At 41.4% G+C, this 21,599-nt stretch overlaps 1 protein-coding gene across 11 annotated transcripts in view; it reads left to right on the top strand.

Moving 5' to 3' along the window:
- The window catches only part of RBFOX2 (RNA binding fox-1 homolog 2), a 333,252-nt gene that overhangs the window by 237,747 nt on the left and 73,906 nt on the right, over positions 1-21,599 (top strand). For 8 of the 11 annotated variants that reach the window (XR_011022079.1, XM_068240196.1, XM_068240198.1 and 5 more), the window contains 2 exons: positions 840-893; positions 12,783-12,878. Coding sequence is in view for 10 of the 11 variants with exons in the window: in XM_068240196.1 (XP_068096297.1) it covers positions 840-893; positions 12,783-12,878 (150 nt within the window). In the remaining variant the exon portion in view is untranslated. The remainder of the gene's footprint in view (positions 1-839; positions 894-12,782; positions 12,879-21,599) is intronic. The other 3 variants (XM_068240201.1, XM_068240197.1, XM_068240199.1) reach the window with 1 other exon arrangement.

Raw genomic sequence — 21,599 nt, 5'->3', positions numbered from 1 at the left:
CGAAATTAAGACATCCCCTAAAAGTAAGCCCTAGCAGGAATTTTAAGCATGCTCCAAATATAAGCCCTACCCTGAAAGTAAGCCCTAGCAGCAGTAAGGGGAAAAAATATGGCACTTTGTGTTTCTACTGGATCGCATGGTCTCGCGGGCAGAACCATGGCAAGTGCAGTGATTGGCCCAATAACAGAGCCATGGTCCCACCTGTGAGACCATCGGCTCCAGTATAAACACAAGTTGCCCAAATTTTTCCCCATAGGCTGAAGATCGGGGACACAGTGGTATGGTGCAGAGGGAAAGAAGAGGATGCAGGGGGACATCGGAGGACATGGAGGACAGCACACCATGGGGCTGGGGTAAGAGGAGGATGCAAGGGGACATTGGAGGGCCCAAGGGACACCAGGAGGCCATAGGGGCCCCAGGAAGATAGCGGATAGAGGAGGACACAGGTACAGAGAGTGACACCAGGAGGATACTAAAGGTACAAGGGGGGCACAGCAGAAGCACGTGTGTTCATAGAAATATAAGACATCCTCTGAAAATAAGCCCTAGCACATCTTTTGGTGCAAAAATTAATATAAGACACTGTATAATTTTCAGGGAAACACGGTATGTAGCCTTTTATAGTCCTGCTAATATGGGAAAACTGAATTTAAGTCCATTTAATATGCATTCAGTTATAAATATCTCTATTCTTTTCTAAACATATTAACTTTTGTTTGAAATATTTGATCACAATGTTGGGGTGTGTTTCCTTTACAGAATATAAGTGTGTATATATAGTGCAAAACCAATAGGCATTCCCCAGTATGCTCACAGCAGTCGTCTCTCTTGTTTTTCAGGCTGGAAACTGAGTCCTGTTGTTGGAGCCGTGTATGGACCAGAACTTTATGCAGGTACATCTCTATTGCTACTTCACATCTGCTACTATAAAACAAAAAAAATTAAAAGGATATAAGCAAAATTAAATCAGTCCATGCCTTCTTGGATGTTTACACAGTCACGATTTATCTCAGATTTGGAATCAGGTTATTCAAATTTGACAAAGCTATGTAGTGTAACTAACACATCAAAACTATTATCTAGTCAGAATTACCCTCACACTACTTTGTTGCACTTTGTAGTTTTTGTCATGACAAATTAATCTGATGTGTGTGTGTGTGTTTATTTTTAGTCCAGTTGCTTTTATATGTGTTTTTTAATAGCACATCGTATAAGGGTCATCCCATTTCATGCTTTTATGTTTTAGAGTCAAATCGCTATATAGTTTAAAAATGGTCTATAGTTAATTTCCTATCTAAGTAATTTTCTGCATAGCCGATGAATGACTGGATACAACACGTTCTCTCAGGGAAAGCATAGGAAGGAAAGTGGGATGGACTCTTATGCTGGGAATACACAATGAGCTTTTTCGACAGATAGATTGCTCAATACGTAATTTGTGGCAGGTCCAATCTGATTTAGATTCTTTTCTGATTGCTTTTCCGATCTATTTGTATACAAGTGATCAGAAAATCAGTTTGGACCTTATGGAAATTATCTATCGAGCCATCTATCTGCCGAAAAAACTCTTTGTGTATTCCCAGCATTACAGATTGGTGTGAATGCAAGTTGTGAAAGTGTATAATGAAGTATACAGAACATTGGGGTTGATTCACAAAGGTTACTTATTTTTTTTACCTTAACTGTAAGGAGTGCTAGTGCATGAGATAAATAAGGATACCTAATTCATGATAAATAGAGAAGGAGAGCTAAACCATGAGTTACTGTATGTCAAATAAGGAGAGCTAAACCATGAGTTAAGTTAGATAAGGAGAGAGGAGTTAAGTCATTTAAAGTGGACCCAAATTAAAAATACAAGATTTCAGAAATAAAATCTATTTTCTAAATTATAATAAATAGCAGCCTTTTTCAGCTGCATGATGACAAATATAAAATATTTTACATTTATTGGAGAAACCCCTCCCTTCCTTTCATATTGCCGGGACAGAATACGGCAAACTGGAGGAGTAGATGGTGTCTGGCAATGGAGGAATTGCTAATGGCTGCCATCTGTATAACCCTAGCTATGAAAAGAGAAGCGTGAAAAGCATGCACTGAAATGCTCATAGGCTTGAAGGAGTGTTTATTTATCTTTGTATGTGTCAGAGTGGTGCAACTAAATATTTTTAATTAAAAAAATGTTTGGTTTGGGTCCGCTTTAAAGAGAACCCGAGATGGCATATTGTAATCCTAATAGGACCCGGAAACATGTGGTATGCAGAATGACTTGCCTCTGGGTCATTGTATCTCCGCTGCCAGCTGTCCCCTTCTCCCCCCCCCCCCCCCCCCTTGCACTCTGTTGTCCCCCCTTAAAACATCGCCTGGCTCATGGCTTAGCTTATTCCTCAGCAATACTTTTGTAAACCTATATAAAATGTGAAGTTTTTTAGAAATACTTTAACGTACGTTTTAATTGCCCAAATAAACAAATGCTTCCAGTGTCACCCCACCTCCTCCCAATAAACTATTAACCATAAAGCTTGCTTCACCTAATAAATTAAGATCTTTACTATTAAAAATAAAATAACATTTTAAAGTGGGCACCAGGCAGAAGTTTGTTTGCGGCAGAGTGATCTGCGTCAGTGACTGTTGAATCCACCAGCAGCAGACTGATGCACATCTGAATGGAAGATGGATTATAAGTGGTGTAGCTGAATGGAGGCTGCTGTCAGCGTACCATGTTGCAGCCAATATACTTCTTTCCAATGCCCACACTACAATTAAAAAAAAAAAAAAAATCTTACAATTTAGCAGATGAAACTTGAAACTTACTTTTAATAGTTTAGGGGTGGAAAGCCTCAAAATGATCTTGATTCCAATGTTCAGTTAGGCTTTAACGTCTTCCTGTAGCATACATATTATGAGTAGATAAAATAGTTACATTTTTCAAGTGCGTTTCTCAAAAAGCTTATGGGCAGTTGAGAAGAACTGTGGCTACTTAGAGTGCTACAGTATGCCTACCCTAGTGGAAACGTGAGGTCAGTGTGGCATGGGGTAGTTGCCTTCAGCACAAACTCACCAAAATATACCATAGAAAATATACACAAATGTTTTATAAAGTTTTTTTGTCAATTTTATGTGCGTTTCCTAAGATGTTATGTGTGGGAACCTTATGTGGTGTGCTACAATTCTCTGCCTACTCAGTGTCCATGCCTCATGATTTGCTCATGTGCCATTATGTCCTCAGAGCTGGCAGTGTGCCTGCTTTCCAATCTGCCATTGGGCACAGTTGCAAATCATGATTGGAAGAACAAGATCTGGCCATGCCAAAAAAACACATGTAGATCTTCTAATATACTGTAGAAGCAGTGGGAGTACTTTTACACAAGCATGTTTTTAGTTTAGGAAGTGGGATGTTAAAATCCAAGAAATAGCACAATTTGTATTCTATTTGCATTTAATAGAACATTAACTGTTATTTTAACTTAACCTTGCATTCAAATGTAATTTAAACTGATTGCAGTTTGTGAAGAGGCGGTTTCCTTTTTAATTTCCCCTAGATTCTAATTCTAAAATTAGGCCCTAATTTTCGCCCCCTTCACCACCACTCTCATCAAATCTAGAGTCTTGCCTCTGTATGCCTCTTTTTACTGTATTAGGGCTGGTGCACACCAGAGTGCTTCTGAAGCGTTTTTTAAAACGCTTGCAGGGGGGAAACCGCTTGGCTAATGAAAGTGAATAGGATGGTGCACACCAGAGTGGGTTGTTTTTTCCACAAACGCAAACTCGGGGGGCTGAAGCATTTTTTAGATTTCTGAGGCGTTTCTGCCTCAATGTTAAAGTATAGGAAAGTGGAAAACCGCTCTGAAAAACGCTAGATCAGAGCAGTTTTCCAAGCGTTTTTGTTACAGAAGCTGTTCAGTAACTGCTTTACTGTAACAATATTTATAATCTACACAAAAACGCTCCAAAAAACGCTAGGCATGTTTAGAAAACCTCTCTAAACATGCCTAGCAATCGCTCTGAATATCTGCTTCAGCAGACCTCTAGCATTTGCAGATCTGCTAGAGGTTTTTGGTGTACACTGGGCCTTAGAGGTGGAAATCATCCTCACAGTAGGAAAGCGCCTGGCATCACCATGTCTCTATTTAGAAAGAACTGTATTTTATGAGGAGGGAATGCATTTCCCTGGGTTGGTGCAACAATTCTTTACTTTTAATTTTCTTGCCAATTTTTTTTTATTTTATTTTTTTTATTGTCATCCACAATTAATTTATAGTAATCTATTAAAAGCACTAGTGTCTGAGATGGGAATGTAATCCCTGTGCATACTTTCAACATTCATAGATGAGTATCTTTTTATTTATTTATTTTGAGGAATTGCAGCAGCACAATTCTTGGGCACAGTTGCCATGTAGCTGGTGTCAATATGGATGAGACTAGTCTTAAGGTGCCCATACACTCGTCAGATTGGCAGCAGATAGATAAGAAATGCATCTGATGATCTATCTGATGCGTTTTTAGAACATTTTTTACCAGGATAGAATTCCAATAGATTTCAGTTTGAAATCTATTGAAATTCGATCTGATGGCATTTTTTTGCCATCAGATTTCCATTAAGGCCAATGCAAACTGATAAGCAATCTCATCAGATCGACCTAAATTTTCCACCCTGCAAGTTCGATGGAAATCCATCGAAATCGATCGAAATCGGCCGTCGATCGGTCGATTGGCCAACCGATTTGCAATCGATTGATCGATCGATCGATCGGGATCGATCGGTCGGCCAGAAAATCGGCTGAGTGTATGGGCTGCTTAAAGGTTGCCACTAATGATACAATGTGCCAAACGATCGTTTATGAACAATTATTTGTATTAATGATCGGAAATCATCGCTTGGGACCACTAAAAATCTCCTAACCAATGCTATCAGGTTTAATGAAATTGATCCAATTTTCGGATTGATTTCATTAATCTGATTGCATTGATTAGGGGATTTTTGTCCATTAGTGGACCCAAATGATGATTTCTGATGGTTTATAGGAATCATTTTGTAAACAATCATTCAGCATATTGTATTGTTAGTGGCCACCTTTATCAAGATGAAAAGAATAAAAATACAATTTCTGCCTGCACGTTCCAGCTCCACAAAACTGAGGCAAGAGTATTTTTCAACTCCTACTGTAGGCTACTTGTAAAGTAAAAGGAATCCTAACTGTCTAAAATACATTAAAATTCTGAACAGAAATAGTTGCAGGATTCCCATCTTCTGGTTATTGAATTTGAGGGAGGAATGCTACATTTGTGTCATGTGACATAGGGCTTATTAATACTACACCCCCTGTGCTGAGGTGGATGATTTCTTTATTTCAACTTTTATAAATTAAAAGCATTTTTTAATTAGAATTTTAGCATGAGAACAGCCTGCAGTGGATGGTGAAGAGAGCTACAGTCTTTAACTAAGCAATTTAATGATTGGCACCCTTCCACTGTGCACCGAGCAACAGTACCTGTATTGATAAAAGGCCATGCAGCAAGCTCTGGCATAGTGTGAACTGAGGCTAAAAAAAGTGATTTCCTTTGACTAGCGAAATCCTGTGAAAAGTGTACTCCTCCTTTATCAGACTGTGCCTTCTGTTTGCCTCCGTTCCACTGCTATGCTGTCTGTTTTCAGGCCTTAGTTAACATTAGTCATGACCTTTGATCCTACTAACAAAGGCAGGTACTGCATTTCACTTCGGTTTTTTTGTTCTTCTGATTTTCTTAAACTACTTCAGTGCATTTGGATGCCTATAGTCATCCAGATGGACACTGACACGCATTTACATCCAGTTTCACTGCAGCGGGTGCGTGCCGCCGCTCTTCCCTTGTGGCAATTATGTGCCAGCAATTGGTGAAGGGAGCCAGGGGTCCCCCCGATCCAATCGCAGTGCCTGGAATGAATGGACATGACCCCCATCAGGGACCATGTCCATTCCCAATAAATTAATACAAACATACATAAAATGATGTTGTAAAAAGTAACATTGAATTTAGGTATTGATATCCTCCCAATCATGCCCAGAGCCATTCAGTCATGCAACGCTCGAAGAATGTCTTTGTGCACCAGACCGTGAAGCCGTCCAGTTGGACAGCAGTGTCACCTGATTCAGAATTGGATTGGATGCCAGCGAATTACTGCTCACTGGCTTCTACAGTATGTGGATGGGTGATGCCAGCACTGCTATTCTATATGCGGGCAACCGATATTTAAAGGTACAATGGGCCACATATATATTTCTTATACATTTTGTGTTTGGAAGGCCAGTGAAAAATCCTTGGCGGGCCTTTGTTTGAGAACCACTGCTATACACACGAACAGTTAAAAAAAAAAGTGCATAAATAGGTGCCTTAGGGACTCAGCTTTTTTGATATGCATGTCATGAGGGTGTATTACTGTTAAGTTAGCAAATAAGGCCTTGTAATTAGTGACCGGATTCAAAAAGTCCAAAACAGAAAAAGTACACCTTTATTTCCAAATAATATATTGTCACCATACATTGTACTAGGAATATAATTTAAATGTTGTATTAACCGGGACTAACGGCAAATAAAATGTGTGGGTTTTACTTATAGTAGCATTGCTTATTTTAAAACTATATGACATGGAATTGGAGAAATGGTGTATTTTTTTGTTTTGTTTTGTTTTTCGCTATAAATGCGTAGAAAATAAAGCAATTACTGAAAACAAGTATTGCCCACAAAAAGCCTAATTTGTAGCGAAAAAAACAAAATATAGATCATTCACGTGTGAGAAACTGTGATAAAGTTATGGTGGTAAGGGTAAAATGCTTGTAGGCTGAAGTGGTTAATGCCTGTTCAGTGTGTAAATCCACCATCCGACCACACACTCATACCGTGCGGCGGCAAAGTGGTAGCTGGAGGACCAGCGACGCACATCTGCGTCGCCAGATGCCTCCCTAATTAATCAGGAAAGGCCGCTTGCGTGAGCGGCCGTTTCCTGTTAGATCACAGAGCGGGTCTCCGTGAATAGCCTGCGAGCCACTGATCGCGGCTCGCAGACTAAATGTAAACGCAGGAGAAGTTTGTCTCCTTTTTTTTTACATTTGAACGGCGCTGCTGCTACAGCAGCGCCATAAGGCAAATCGGCGATCCCCGGCCAATCAGCGGCCGGGGATCGCCGCCATGTGAACGAGGACAGCCTGTCACAGGCTACACAGGACGGATAGCATCCTGTGCAGCCCCGATCACCAGGGGTGAGAGGGAGGGGGGGAATTTCGCCACGGAGGGGGGCTTTGAGGTGCCCCCCCTGCAACACCCAGGCAGGCAGGCGCGATCAGAACCCCCCCCCCCTGCACATCATCCCCATAGGGGGGAAAAAAGGGGGGCGATCTGATCGCTCTGCCTGCAACCTGATCTGTGCTGGGGGCTGCAGAGCCCACCCAGCACAGATCATAAAAAAACACGCTGGTCCTTAAGGGGGGGTAAAGGCTGAGTCCTGAAGCGGTTAAAGGACTTACGAGGTGAAAAACAGAAATAAAGATCAATACCTGTGTGCACTGTTGTTCTGTGGAGGACGCCATCCGCGCCCTCCATTCCATTCCGCGCAGTTTCTGTAACTGTATTCAGACCCAGGTCGCATCCCGACGTCACACCACGGGTCAAGCTAGCCTTCGCCGCATAAGATTGCCGCCAGGATTGCCACGGCTGTGCATTCCGCATAGACGCGAGTGCGGATGCGCAGCTTTAGTGCCTCTTCCAGCCACGTTCTCGCTCCCACATGTCTGGGATGTCACGTGGCTGGAGGAGGCCCTAAAGCTGCACATCGGCACTCACGTCTGTGCGGACTGCGCTGCCGTTCCTCCACAGAACAGTGCACACAGGTATTGATCTTTATTTCTGTTTTTCACCTCGTAATTCCTTTAACCTTTTCCACATATAAAGTAAACCTGTAAGAAAAACAAAATATTCACCTTCCCGGCTCCAGCGCAGGCACAGTATCGGCTCTCCGCTCGGAGATGGGCGGAAATAGCCGATCGCTGTTGGGCCGCTCTACTGTGCAGGGGAGGGGGAAGCCTTATTGGGATCCTGAGGCTTCCCACTCCCGAGGTGAGTACCCCCCAGGGGAACTTTTTTTTGTTACAGGTTCTCTTTAACATCCGACTTGTCTTTTAGGGCTCGTTCACACTAAGGGCTTTTTTTGTCCTTTTTTCAAGCACAGGTGATTTTCAAAATCAACCTCAAAACGATTGTGCAATGATTCCCTATGAGAAAGTTCACATCTGAGCGGTTTGTTTCGGAAGCGCTCAGCAAAGCGGTGCCTGTACCATTTTTGAGGCGTTTTGCCTCAATGGAAGGTGTAGGAAAAACGTAAAACGCTCACAAAATGGCTTTGTGCATCAATTGCGTTCGCGTTTTTAAGAATAAATACGTTGTATTTATTATTTCGCGGATCAAAGAGTTCACTTCCTGACTTGCATCAGGAAGTGAAAAACCGCAATCGCTCTGCAAAAGCGCTTAGAAAAGCGCTTTAAAAAAAAACACAGCACCCACCCGAGTGTCGGGAGGAGAAAAAAAAATCGACCACAAAATCGAAAATCGCTGGCGTCTGCTACTTCGATTTTAGATGTGAACAAGGCCTCAAAGTGTGTGTTTATTACTGTGCAAAAGTCTTAAGCACTTATGAAAAAATGCTGTGAAGTTGGAATGATTTAAAAAATCTCATGAATAGATATCCTCCTTCAACAAGAGACAGGCAGCAGAGTGACCCGGCACGCCCCCAAATCTTGTGTAGTGCAGGCAGCGTTCAGGAGAGTGAGCAGCGGGTATCTAGCAGTCTGCTCACTCATCCACTGTCCTCCTCACTGTTTCTCTCCCCCAGGCATGGCAGGCAACAGGTAGACCAGCATCTAATGAAATGTATTCAGTGTGAAAACGAGCTGCCTGTCTGATGCATCTGGATGGGGGGAGAGACAGCAGGAGGGGTCTGACTTCTTAGCCCTGGACTTTTTTTTTACTTTGATTTCAGAAACAAAACAGAGAGCAGTGCAGGCTCAGTGACAGGCTGCCAGCATGCTGTACACTGCTGTGTCTCCTGTGCTTTGCTTCAGAAAGTAGAAAAAAGTGCAGAGCTAGAAGTGAGACCTCTCCTGCTGTCCCTTATATATGCCTTAAACGAATTATCAGGGGATTTGAGGAAAATAAGTGCTACTTACCCGGGGCTTCGTCCAGCCCCAAGCTCCCAGCATGTCCCTCGCTGCAGCTCTGAACGCAGCCGTTCGCCTGTGAAGCTTCCTGGTCCCCAGCGCTGACGTCAGACCGACCTGGAGATCGGCCTGTACTGCGCATTTGCGACGGGCGCTGTCAATCACCGCCACGTGGACTAGAGCGTACTGCGCAGGTGCAGAAGTTCTGCGCTCCGACCTCCAGGTTGGCCTGACGTCATCGCCGGGGACCAGGAAGCTTCACAGGCGAACGGCTCACCGCGGAGCTGCAGCGAGGGACATGCTGGGAACTTGGGGCTGGACGAAGCCCGGGTAAGTAGCACTTATTTTCCTCAAATCCCTTGATGACTCCTTTAAAGAGAACCTGAACAGAAAATAAAAAAGTAAATATAACCATACACAGGTCATACTTACCTCCTGTATAGTCTACTCCTCAATATCTTTCTCCTGTCCTGCGTCATTTGTCCACTGTGATCAATGAAATTCGCCGTCGCCCATTTTAAAAAAACGTCCATTACCCCCTACCAGCTTCCTGGTCAGCACACTGTTAAACTGTAATATCACACCACTTGAGCCATAGGGAAACATGGACATTACCTTGCACATTCAGTTGTAACTGACAGCAACTGGTATATTTCAGTTCTGACAAAATATTGTCAGAACTGAAAGGGATCACTGTAAGAAGAAAATGGTGAGCGTCGGAGAGGAAGTGACTGTGAGATTAGTATGTAATATTCATTTGCAGCTACGTCATGTGTTTATTTTGACACAGGATTAGATTGTGAGCTACTCTGAGGACAGGCAGGCAAGATGTCAGTGGTATATAAATACATAATAATAATATGGTAGATCATTACACTATGACTGTGGTGGGATTCGATTGTGAGCTCCTCTGAGGACAGGCAGCGACATGAATTTGTACCCTGTACAGTGCTGCAGACGATGTCAGATGAGTGTGCTCTTCAGGGCCCATTCACACTGGGGCGATTTGCAGGCGTTTTCTGCGGATTAAAGTGCTTATGTAATCCCAATCACTCAAAAATCATGAAAATGTAGTCAAAAATATGCGTTTGCTGCAAAAAATCACAGCTGCAAAACACTAGCGCTAATTACTAGCATTTTGTAAACCCAGTGTGAATGGGCCCAATCTGTCCTACACTGATGGCTGGCACTGCAGACTGCTCCAGCATCACTACAGTACAAAGCTCTTTGGGATGGGGGGGGGGGTATTGGGTGTTGTGTGAAACTGCTGGAATCAGGGTGCTGTACTCAAGACCCTGCTGAATAGGGACTGTCTACAAAACTTTGTATTTCTTATCAGTGGACGAACAGATGCAGTAATTTTTGTGACTATACATCAGGCGGCCGATCGACCATCTGACTTCGATTATTGTAATCAAATCGGATGAAAATCACGCCGCCAAGTGTATGCCCGATTGACAACGCAACCAATTTCAGGCTGAAATTGGGCACGTGAGTCATTTGGAAATGCTGCAAATTGGCTATCGTGGTTGGTCGGGTGCATGGCGGTAAAGACAAGTAATATTGGGGTGACTGTCGAAACTCCTGGCGCTGTTTATGTATGTATAAATGTGTGTATGTGTATTTACACATTACCTGTCCTGTGTCGCAGTGACCGCCCTCTTCTGAATCCGCTGCTACACTTCCCATACTTGCTGCCGGCACATATCTCACTGGCGCGCGTGTGCGACATCACGCCGGCATTTATAGGGAGGAGTGGTGGAAGACCGATATAGGACAGGTAATGTATAAATACATGTACATACATAGGGGATCAGCGGCGGGCTCGGCCAATTTCCAAGAGATTTTATGCTGAAATTGATCGGGAATTGGACTGTGGTGTATGGGCAGGCAACAGATCTCTCTCTGATCAGATTCGATTAGAGAGAGATTTGTCTCTTGGCCGAATCTGCCCATCATCGCCTGATGTATGGCTACCTTTAGTTTTCAGTCTCTCAAGACATGGAAAAGAAACCTTTTTTTTTCCCTGGACTGCTAAAAAATTTACAGTGCCTTTGTAGACAGCTCTGTGCTTCAGGGCCCTTTTCCACTACAAATGCATTTGCGTTTTCCCAATTTTAATGTGCGTTTTTTATGCGTTTGCGTTTTCCATTTTTCTGATTGGCAAGTGTTGTCTTGAAAATAGATACTAGTGGTTAAATTAATGCAAAACGCATTTCTATGTGTTTTTCATGCGTTCCTATACTTTACATTGAAACGCAAAACGCATCATAATCGCACAGACATGGGTTTGCGTTTTTCAAAAATCGGAATGCAGCAGTGGAAAAGGCCACCCAAGATTCTTCTTTTAAACAGGCTGCACTTCAGAATCAGCAAACGCATGCGTTTTGCGTTTCTGGCAAAAACGCAGCTAGTGGAAAAGGGCCCTTAGGCTGTAATGCCAGTGGTTTGAAACGCCTCTGCTATTCAGCTACATTACAATACAATACTCAGCATCTCCAGCTCATTCCCTGTCTGCTTCTCTTTACACATGTGCATATTACACTTCCTGGGCTTCTGCAAATTATGTCAGTTAGGAAAAAAAAAGGTTGGGGAGGAGGGTATAACAACCTTCACTGTGGGCGTGTTTTCAACTGCTGGGATGACGAAAAAACTTGTTAATCCTGCCAGCAGTAAACAGGGATCCTCCCAGGCTGCCTATGGCATTTTTACAGCACCTTGCTGACAGGGTTACAAGATTTATTAGTCAATCCTTCTTATCTATACACTTAAATCACGGTCTTATACTGCTTTTTAAGGAATATTTATTCCTTCTTAGAGTTCCCCTTTAAGGTCATGGTCATACTGCAGAATAAAATTGGGACCATTTAAATGCCCAATGAGATGCCGTATTATTAGTATTGAGCATGTGCTGCCATCGGAGCACCTGAAAAATGCTGATCAAGCTTGCGGATGTTCTAAATCGAAAGATGTCTGAGTTGATTATAGAAGTATAAACAATTCCGCTTACAAACAAATCAGTTTGTCCAGTATTTCTTTATTTAGACAATTTAATGACAAGTGCCTGAAGACCTTTACACAGTTTTTCATGAATGCATAAGCTTTTGCATTACTGCTTATGGGGTTGGCTCGGGAGAATGTTGTAAAGGTATTAGGTACATTTTTAGTATTGTTTTTGTAGCTAACTGGCACACTAGAAGCCAGCACATGTTCTTACAACCACATTGTAAAAGTATTGTAGTAAATCTGTACTTCAAGATTTTTACATTTAGAAAACATTCATTTAAATGTACAACTCTTATTTACATTGTGACATTACAGTTAATTACCATACATATGCATATCTATGGAAAAAATTATGTATTTTAAAGAGGGAAAGAATTGTGTGTGTTTGTGTATTGTTGTATGTGTAGTATTGTTTTGCCCTGATTCACCCTGTATAGATGTGGAATTCTGCTGTTTCTTTGCTCTGCATGTCATGGGGGGGAGGGGGGGGGAGGGTGTCATTATCAACAAATGTATCCTTTTTTTCCCCCACACATTTTTTTTATTACTGTATTTTTTTTTCTTCTAAATTTCCTAACATTCACCCCAAAGCTGCACCTGGGCTCCAAGCTGACGTCTCTTTGGCCACTGAGGCTGGTGTCCCCCTGCCTGGACCACGGGGGGTTAACACGTACATTCCGTTGATCAGTAAGTAGGGAGTGGTATTAGCACTCCTCCAACTTCCCAGAATTCCTCTCTGGCCGCTGTCCTGTCTCTTCCTGCTCGCATTTGCACGTGCAATGTGTGTTTGCACTGGAATTGAAAACGAGATAAGGCATTTCAGAACATGCATAATAGTAAATAGCTGCAGTGCATTACAAAACTGCCGTTAATGTAATAAAGCATTAAGCAGTGATGCTTGTGTCCAATGCATTTACATTAGTTTAGTTTGTGAAAAAAAGAATAAATCTATATATATATATATATATATATATATATATATATATATATTATGTGTGTGTATGTATGTATTTATTTATGTGCATGAGGATATAGTATGCATATGTTTTGTCACAGCTGCAAGTACTTCATTAGCTAACTTCTGTGAAAACTGGTGAATGAACATTTTCCATAACAGCCTGTCTTGTTTCTTTCACTATTTCATTGCACATTAATGAATGTCAACTGAAAGCTTAATGACAGCTATGGGTCGACCGCTTTGCCACATTTTTCATTCACCATTGTTGTAATTTGAACTCTGTACATCTTTAGAATCAAGACTAACACATAGCAGTAACTTACTGTATATGGCATGCAAATTAACTTTTCACAATTTTATGTATGTTATTTTAGCACTAGAGGCTCAGTTCACACTATTACAGATTGGCTTCATTTTGACGGATATAATAACCGATCCTTTTTTTTTTTTTTTTTTTTTTTGCTGCCCCTTTCATTGATGATCATTGTCCTTGTGTGTTTTCATGCGTTTTCTGTCCGTTAAGCAGACTTAAAATGGAATGCAGATGTCTGTTCTCAGATAGCAACAGATAACGCTTTTTTTTTCTCTCAGAAAAATACTATATAGAAGAATAGACAGACATGCTGCTTATTCTTGTCTGTCTCCTTGTGACATGTAAGATGGCATGGAACAGGAAGTTCTTCACAGGAACTCTGTCATCTACATCCATTCCTGTCTGATTTTTGTCTGCTGTCTGAAAAAACTACCGGTCGCGTTTGTCTGTCGCAGTATTCCAGTGGACAGACATGGACATGGTAAAATTAACACATGTAAACCAGACCATAGAAAATCATTGCAATCATCAATCCTTCTGTTTTCAGTCCACTGCTCATTCCATGTAAATGCAGGATGGCAGGCATAGGGTGAACTGAGCCTTACAGTTATTTTTTAAATATATTTTGTAGTTTACGTTTATACTTTCATTTTGGATACATTTTAAATTGTATCTATAAATATACCTATATATTGTGGGTCCCATCATTAGCCAGCAGAAGGAGCTTCAAACAATATTAGGTTGTATAGCTTCATATTGAGTACTTCAAGCAAACATCAAGTGTAAATAAACCTCCAAGATTAGTTGTATCTGTAGAACTAATCCTATATAGAAATGTCCTGGCTTCCCATATTCCTATTTTATTTTAAGAGTTGAAAATCTAGACGTGCAGCCAGATTAAATCCCACATGGACATGCCCGCTGTTTATTCCGCTCCCGCACAGAAATGGGGACTTATTGAGCTTTATTTATAACTTTTCTGCCATAAGTGTTTGCACAGCCACAAAGCAGTTTTATGACCTGCCATTAATTTTATGAGAACTTATGTTGTATGCCTTTTCTGACTGCAAAGATAATGCACTGGTTTAACAGCATAGGCAAGTTTTAAAGTAGGATTGGTACTTTATGTACACTTTTAGCTCAAAATATACCTGAAGTAATGTGGCATGATAAGTTATGCGTTTAAAAAAACCATATAGTGTGAGTGTGTAGAAGGCCTCTCTCCCTGCTCTCTCAGTAGCTGACCTTGATGTAATCACTGCAATGTTAATAGGTGTCTTTAGATGAGACCTGTTGTGTCCTCCTTCTTCTTCTTTTTTTTTTTTTTTTAATATTCATACATTATTCAAGGCTTTATATATTCACTTAAAGGATGGATCATTTATTGTCCATCTATTAATAGAAAGTGCGTTGTCTCAGCATGAGAAATAATAGCCAATCAGCAAGGAACAGAGGTGTGGGAGGGGAAAATAGGAGGGAAAGAGGTTTCAGCCAATCAGGCTGCATTAGTCCGGGCGGATCGTTCAGAAACAGCCTTATCAGTCCGCCGACAGCGCGTACACACGCGCTACTGTCGGCTGAACGTCCGCCCAGCGGGAGGGTCCGACGGGTGGACACTCCCACTGGGCGGACGTTCAGCCGCTGGTAGTGCGTGTGTATGCACCTATACCTTCCAGTACAGGAAGAGTTAAAGTGTAACTGTCGGGCATAAAATCAAAAATCAATTCTTTATTTTTATCTGGTGTACAAGTAATAAGGATGCTAACCAGGCAATCCAAAAGTTAAAATCACTATTCCTTTTCTTGTTGATAAATGATCATTCCCCAGTTTACCTGACTCTTATTTGGTACAAAAAAAGGAAGTTACAGGGCATGCTGGGTTGTCCTTTTTTGCTTCTCTATTTCCCCTCAGACTTAACTAATGCAGCCTGATTGGCTGAAACCTCTTTCCCTCCTATTTTCCCCTCCCACACCTCTGTTCCTTGCTGATTGGCTATTATTTCTCATGCTGAGACAACGCACTTTCTATAGTCCAGGGCGGGTAAATCAGGCAGAGGAGACTAACGGAGGAAATGACATCAGGATTGGCTTCAAAATAGCCACAGTTAATATAGGAAATGCTAAGAAGGATTTTCTTTCTTTGCTGTAGAAAAATCACTAAAATCAAAACGTGGACAGTGCAATACATGTATTATGTAAGTAGAGCAAGTATTTATCTACTTGTATATGTGTTTTTTTCTGAGATAGTATGGCTGACAGCTCCTCTTTAAGAAACTTCAGTTTTTATCTATGCAAAAAAGCTTATCTGAGCTCCATTTTTCCCTGCTTTCTGAGGCATTTATACATCAAAGAAACAGTCAGAGACAGAGTTAGATAACATTTTTACTACTGGGAAGTTGAAAGGGTCTTTAGCTCTGCTAGTGTTATAGTTTAAAATACAGAGTGTGGCTTGTAATTGCAAATATTAGAGAATTATGCAATGCGAAGTGTGGTTTGCCTTCTTAAAACAGAAGGAATTTGCGATAATTCAGCTTAAAGTGAACATCTGTAGTTACCCACAATGCACTGCCACTGAATATGCAAATTCTATTTATGCCTCAGAAGCCAGGCTTTCATCCAGAACCGCTGGTGTCTAGCAAGCCTATAGTTTTAGCTTTTACAAAGCCATACCAACCCCACATGCAGACAGCCTGTTTCAAACTTTTGGTCCTCTTCAGTGTATGGCAGGGATTGATATGGTCCAAGCCCTATCCCATAGAGCCATATCAATCCCTGCCATGCACCGATGAGGACCAAAAGTCTGAAACAGGCTGTCTGCATGTGAGGTTGGTATGGCTCTGTAAAACGCATATTTTTCCACTCGCATGAAACAAGCTGTTGTAAATTTCACAAGTTTTCTAAATATTTAGCGGAGTTTTTAACCTGACATAACCAAATAAACTCTGAGCTGCTGTCTTAGCATTTCCACACTAGCTATGAATTGCAGGACCAGGACTGTCAATATAAAGACCCCAAAACAGTGAAATCCTAGCTCTGGGTAAAACTGCAAACAACATTTTATTTATTAGCCCATAATATCCTCCAGACAATAAACCTTTTAAAAAAAGCATGATCTTCCCCACTCACCCCATCCACTGCATGTGATGACTCCTGCGCCGATCTGTCAACTCTCTGTACCTGCCTGTAGGCTAGCAGTGTCCGTCTTGCATTGTACCCAAGGGATCAGCTCCCTATCCCTGCTGGACGACATGCCTTTTACCTGTGTACAAGGCTTTAGTGTCAGCGTTGAGTTGTAAATAGTGCATTAAAAAAAATTCCCTTACTCCATTTTCCTGCATAAGTTGCAGCTAACTGCACTGATAATCATGCTCTGTTTCTTTAACACTGCTCATATTTAGACATTTTACAAAAAAGAAAATTGCCACAATATCATTTTTACTTGAAGTTTGTGTTCAGGATTAAGTTGAGGAAGTTTCATGTTAGGTTTGAATCTCTGCTAAGACATCATCTGCATGGAGTTTGTATGGTCTCTCTGATCTTATATTGACGGTGCTGCTGCTAGTGGTGTATTTCTAGATGCTATGAACAAGGCTATGAACCAGCTGATCTCTTCCTGCTTCTACCCACATAGAATGCTATCTTTTTTATCCTGGCATTGGTATGCCAGCAAGTATAGGATAAGAAGGGCCTCATGATTTTAATCCTAATTTTTAAATGTAAAAAAATATGTACGATACATCTGCATAGTAGTAATCACACAGATTAGACAAATCGAGCCTTTTCTGTGAAATGCTTTCACCCTCTATTTCTTTATTGATGTATAGACACTGTGTGCAAATTGGCTTTTGAAGTCAAAACTGTTCATTTGATTAACTTTACGGGCAAACTCAGTAGTTAAATATTGGAAGAAAACATTGCAGTGTTGAATTATTGTTTGGAGCTTCATTACACAACCAATATGCAAAACTCACTTTGCCTCCTCTTACAAGCGCGTATGAGATATTTACACTTACAACCAGAACTTTTCTTATCGCATGTGACTTTGCTACATTCTTAACCATTTACAGACATCCTATACACTTACAACCAGAACTTTTCTTATCGCATGTGACTTTGCTACATTCTTAACCATTTACAGACATCCTATTGTATTAAAACGTCATGCTTACCTCTATTAACGGCAACATGACGTTTTAATACGTCGCCCGTTCCAGCCGCTGCTACCGCCGTGTGCACGCCGTTACCGCCGCTCTTTTCCGTCGGGACCCTGTGCTGGGTGATTGGGGAAGAAGACCGAACGGTTCTCTACCCAATCGCAGTGCCTGGAGTGAATGGATGTGACCGCGAACAGCGGCTACGTCCATTAACAAAAACAGGAAATGTAACAATTAAAGTGTAAAAAGAAGTGAACACTTCCTATAATGCGTGTTCACTAGCACCATCTTGTGGCCAAAAAGTATATTACATCTACAAAATACATACATTTTCAAGTATATACACATCATTAATAAAATTACACTTCCAACTCCCCCCCCCCCCCCCCCCCCCCCCCCCAAAAAAAAAAACACTTGTAAAAAAAAAAAATCAGCTTAAAAAAAAAAAAAGTTGCCTTAGGGACTTAGCTTTTTTATTCTATATTTTATGGGGGGAAATTAATTTTAATTTATTACATAGGGGCTTGTAATTATGGCCAGAACAAAAAAAATCAGGACAGAAAAATAACACTTATATTTAAAAATAATATACTGTCGCCATACATTATGATAGGGACATAATTTAAACGGTTTAATAATCGGGACCACTGGGCAAATAAAACGTGTTTGTTTTATCCACAGGTGAATGTTTAATTTTAAAACTATAATGGCTGAAAACAGGAAAAAAAAGAAAAAAAAATCATTATTTCTCAGTTTTTCTCATTAAAATGCATTTAGAATAAATAAAAAAAATTCTTAGCAAAATGTACTATCCACAGAAAGCCTAATTGGTGGCGAAAAAACCGAGGTATAGATCATTTTCTTGTGGTAAGTAGTAATAAAGTTGTTATGGAATAAAAGGGAGGAGCACTGACAACTGAAAATTGCTCTGGTCCGTTAGGGTAAAAACCCTTGGGAGTGAACTGGTTAAATGATTTCTCAGACCTACCTAACCATTTTAGCAAATTTAACTGGTGGCTGTTAAAAGAATACCTTATAGTTATGCCTGTTAACACAGTTGAAACAGTACATGTGTCAGTTGTGATATAGAGGCTAAAAATGAGACATCATTTCTGCAGCACTTGTTTTAATCACAAGACTACAAAGATGCCTGCCAACAAAAATTTGCCACAATAATATATAAAACGCCATGAATAGCCATCCATATAGCAAATAACTGATATCCACAATAAATGTCCATAGAGTGTAAACAGTATTTATTTGGGACTTGTCCTCTTTAATAACATTAACCTCCTGAGCGGTATGGACGAGCTCAGCCAGAGGGGATAGCATGGCCCAGGGAGATTTTTTTTTTGTTTTTTTTGTTTTTTGTTATAAAAAACTTTATACATGTGTTGTCCGATTTCCGCCGCTCCACCCCAGCCATAGCGACGACCGAAGCTGAATGAAGTTACGGCTCTCGCGGGATCCCGGAGCGGTAAATATAGCCATCGGGGACGGGACACAGCATCGGGGCAATCAAAGGACACATGTAGCTAGCCTAGTGCTAGCTACATGATTTAAAACAGGTTTTTAAAAAAAAAAATAGCCCTCCCGCGGATGAAAGTCCGCAACGATTGAATGCCAGGGAGGTTGAATTATTTTTTAAGGAGGACAAATTCCAAATAAATACTGTTCACACTCTATGGACATTTATTGGGGATATCAGTTATTTGCTATATGGATGACTACAAAGATTCATGACCTTTGCTTTCCCCAATTGATGCCTGACTGGCTGCAGACATGCCCTCTCCATCATACTTTACCGTGAGCCATTGTCTGCATTGTTGCAATGACTTGCTTATAGTGGGCTGGGTGAGCTTAGAGCACAGCCCTTGTATATACAGTTAAGTCCACAAATATTTGGACAGAGACAATTGTTTTGTAAAAAAAAAAATGTTTTTACTTTATCACAATTCATTTTAAATGACACAACTCAGATGCAGTCGTAGTGAAGACTTTCAGCTTTAATTCAGCGGTGTGAACAAAATGATTGCATAAAAAAAGTGAGGCAACTAAAGCATTTTTTAACACAGTCCCTTCATTTCAGGGGCTCAGAAGTAATTGCACAATTGACTCAAAGGCTATTTCATGTGCAGGTGTGAGCATGTACGTTAATATGTCATTATCCATTAAGCAGATGAAAGTCCTGGAGTTGATTTAAAGAGAAAAAAACTCTACCAGAGTGATGTCAAAGTATGGAGATTAGCTCATTATCCAAAGCATACCGCATCCTCTGTAAAACATGGTGGAGGCAGTGTGATGACTTTGGGTACATTACTGCCATTGGCACCGGGACACTGGTATTTATTGATGAAATGCCTTGGCGGGGCTCCTGGCTGAGGGGCCCTCGCAGGGATCTGATGAGCCCTCTCAATTATAAACGCCGTGGAGAAACCCTCTCTCTGCCAAATCTGAGACCCTCTGTTCCACTTCTGTAGTGCGCTGTCTTAATTTGGCAAAGTCCTGTCACAATAGGCACACCCCCACCTTCATCTCCTTGATTTTAGAGGTAAGGCATGTTCTGGATTCTACTATTGCCACCATCAAACTGGTATATATCTGGGTGAGGGAAGGCCCCACAGTGTCATCCGCAGCTGGAGTCAGTATCGCTGAGTGAGCGTTCCCGGCGCCATCTTGGGCAGAGGCCCACTGACCTCTTGCAAGCTTCTGAGCCGCAGTCTGCATCTTCCCCTGCTGAATCGCCAGGAGTTGGAGCAGTGTGCAGGTTGCCGCTGGTTCTTCAGATATTAGCCTCGTATTAGCAGGGTGTGGAGGAGCTCACATCTTCCTGCATCAAGTTCTGGCTCCACCCCCACTAGTGTTTATTGATGTGACATAGGACAGAAGCAGCCAAATTAATTTTGAGGTGTTCAGAGACATGCGGTCTACTCAAATCCAGCTAACTGCAATGAAACTGATTTGATTTGGTAGCAATTCATGATACAGATAGACAATGACCCAAAACATACAGCCAAAGTAGCCCAGGAGTTTATTAAAACAAAGAAGTGGAAAGTATTTGAATGGCCAAATCAGTCACCTGATGTTAACTCAATTAAGCATGCATTTCACTTGTTGAAGACTAAATTTCGGACAGAAAGGCCCACAAACAGCAACTAAAAGCCGCTACAGTAAAGGCCTGGCAGGGCATTAAAAAGGAGGAAACCCAGCATCTGGTGATGTTCAAGACTTCATGCTGTCATTGCCAGCAAAGGGTTTTCAACCGAGCATTAGAAATTAACATTTTATTTCAAGTTCTTTAACTACTTAAGGGCCTTAATGATTGAAAACTACACCCTGTTTTGATGGCTACCTGGCTGCCAGGGCATAATTTCAATCCACTCACTCTGCCGTCTGTGTAACGGCAGAGCCCTGTGAGCTGGTCAGGAGCCGATTTCATTGGCTCCTGACCCTGTCCATAAATGTAAATGGCTTACATTGATATGCAGGGTCAGGAGCCAATGAAAGTGGCTCCTGACCGGCTCACAGGAGACGGCAGAGTGGGTGGCCCAGGTTCCCGACGTGCGTCGGTATTCGCCGCTATTCCGACATTTCTTGTACCAGTGGTCTCTGGTCCTTAAGGGGGCAGAGATTTACTTTTGAACACTTGAAATGAAGGGCTTGTGTTAAATACCTTTAGTTGCCTCATATTTTTATGCAATATTTCTGTTCACCCCGCTGAATTAAACCTGAAAGTCAGCCCTTAATCTGCATCTGAGATGTTTCATTTAAAATTTATTGTGGTAAGGTACAGAACCAAAATTGGAAAAAAAAAAATCTGTCCAAATATTTGTGGACCTAACTTTACATATGATAGTAAATATCTAACTGGCTTATAGTTGGACCAGAGACACTGGGGCCTTCCATGGTTGAAGGGCCAGATGCAGAAGGACCTGTTGGGACCAGCTGTGCTGCTTTGAAAAAAAAAATTCCATTGAGGTCTTA

Source organism: Hyperolius riggenbachi, chromosome 6 (assembly GCF_040937935.1).
Source record: "Hyperolius riggenbachi isolate aHypRig1 chromosome 6, aHypRig1.pri, whole genome shotgun sequence".
In the NCBI taxonomy this organism is placed as follows: domain Eukaryota; kingdom Metazoa; phylum Chordata; class Amphibia; order Anura; family Hyperoliidae; genus Hyperolius; species Hyperolius riggenbachi.
The sequence above is the reverse complement of the archived record's forward strand: the minus strand, read 5'-3'. Positions and strand labels throughout refer to the sequence as shown.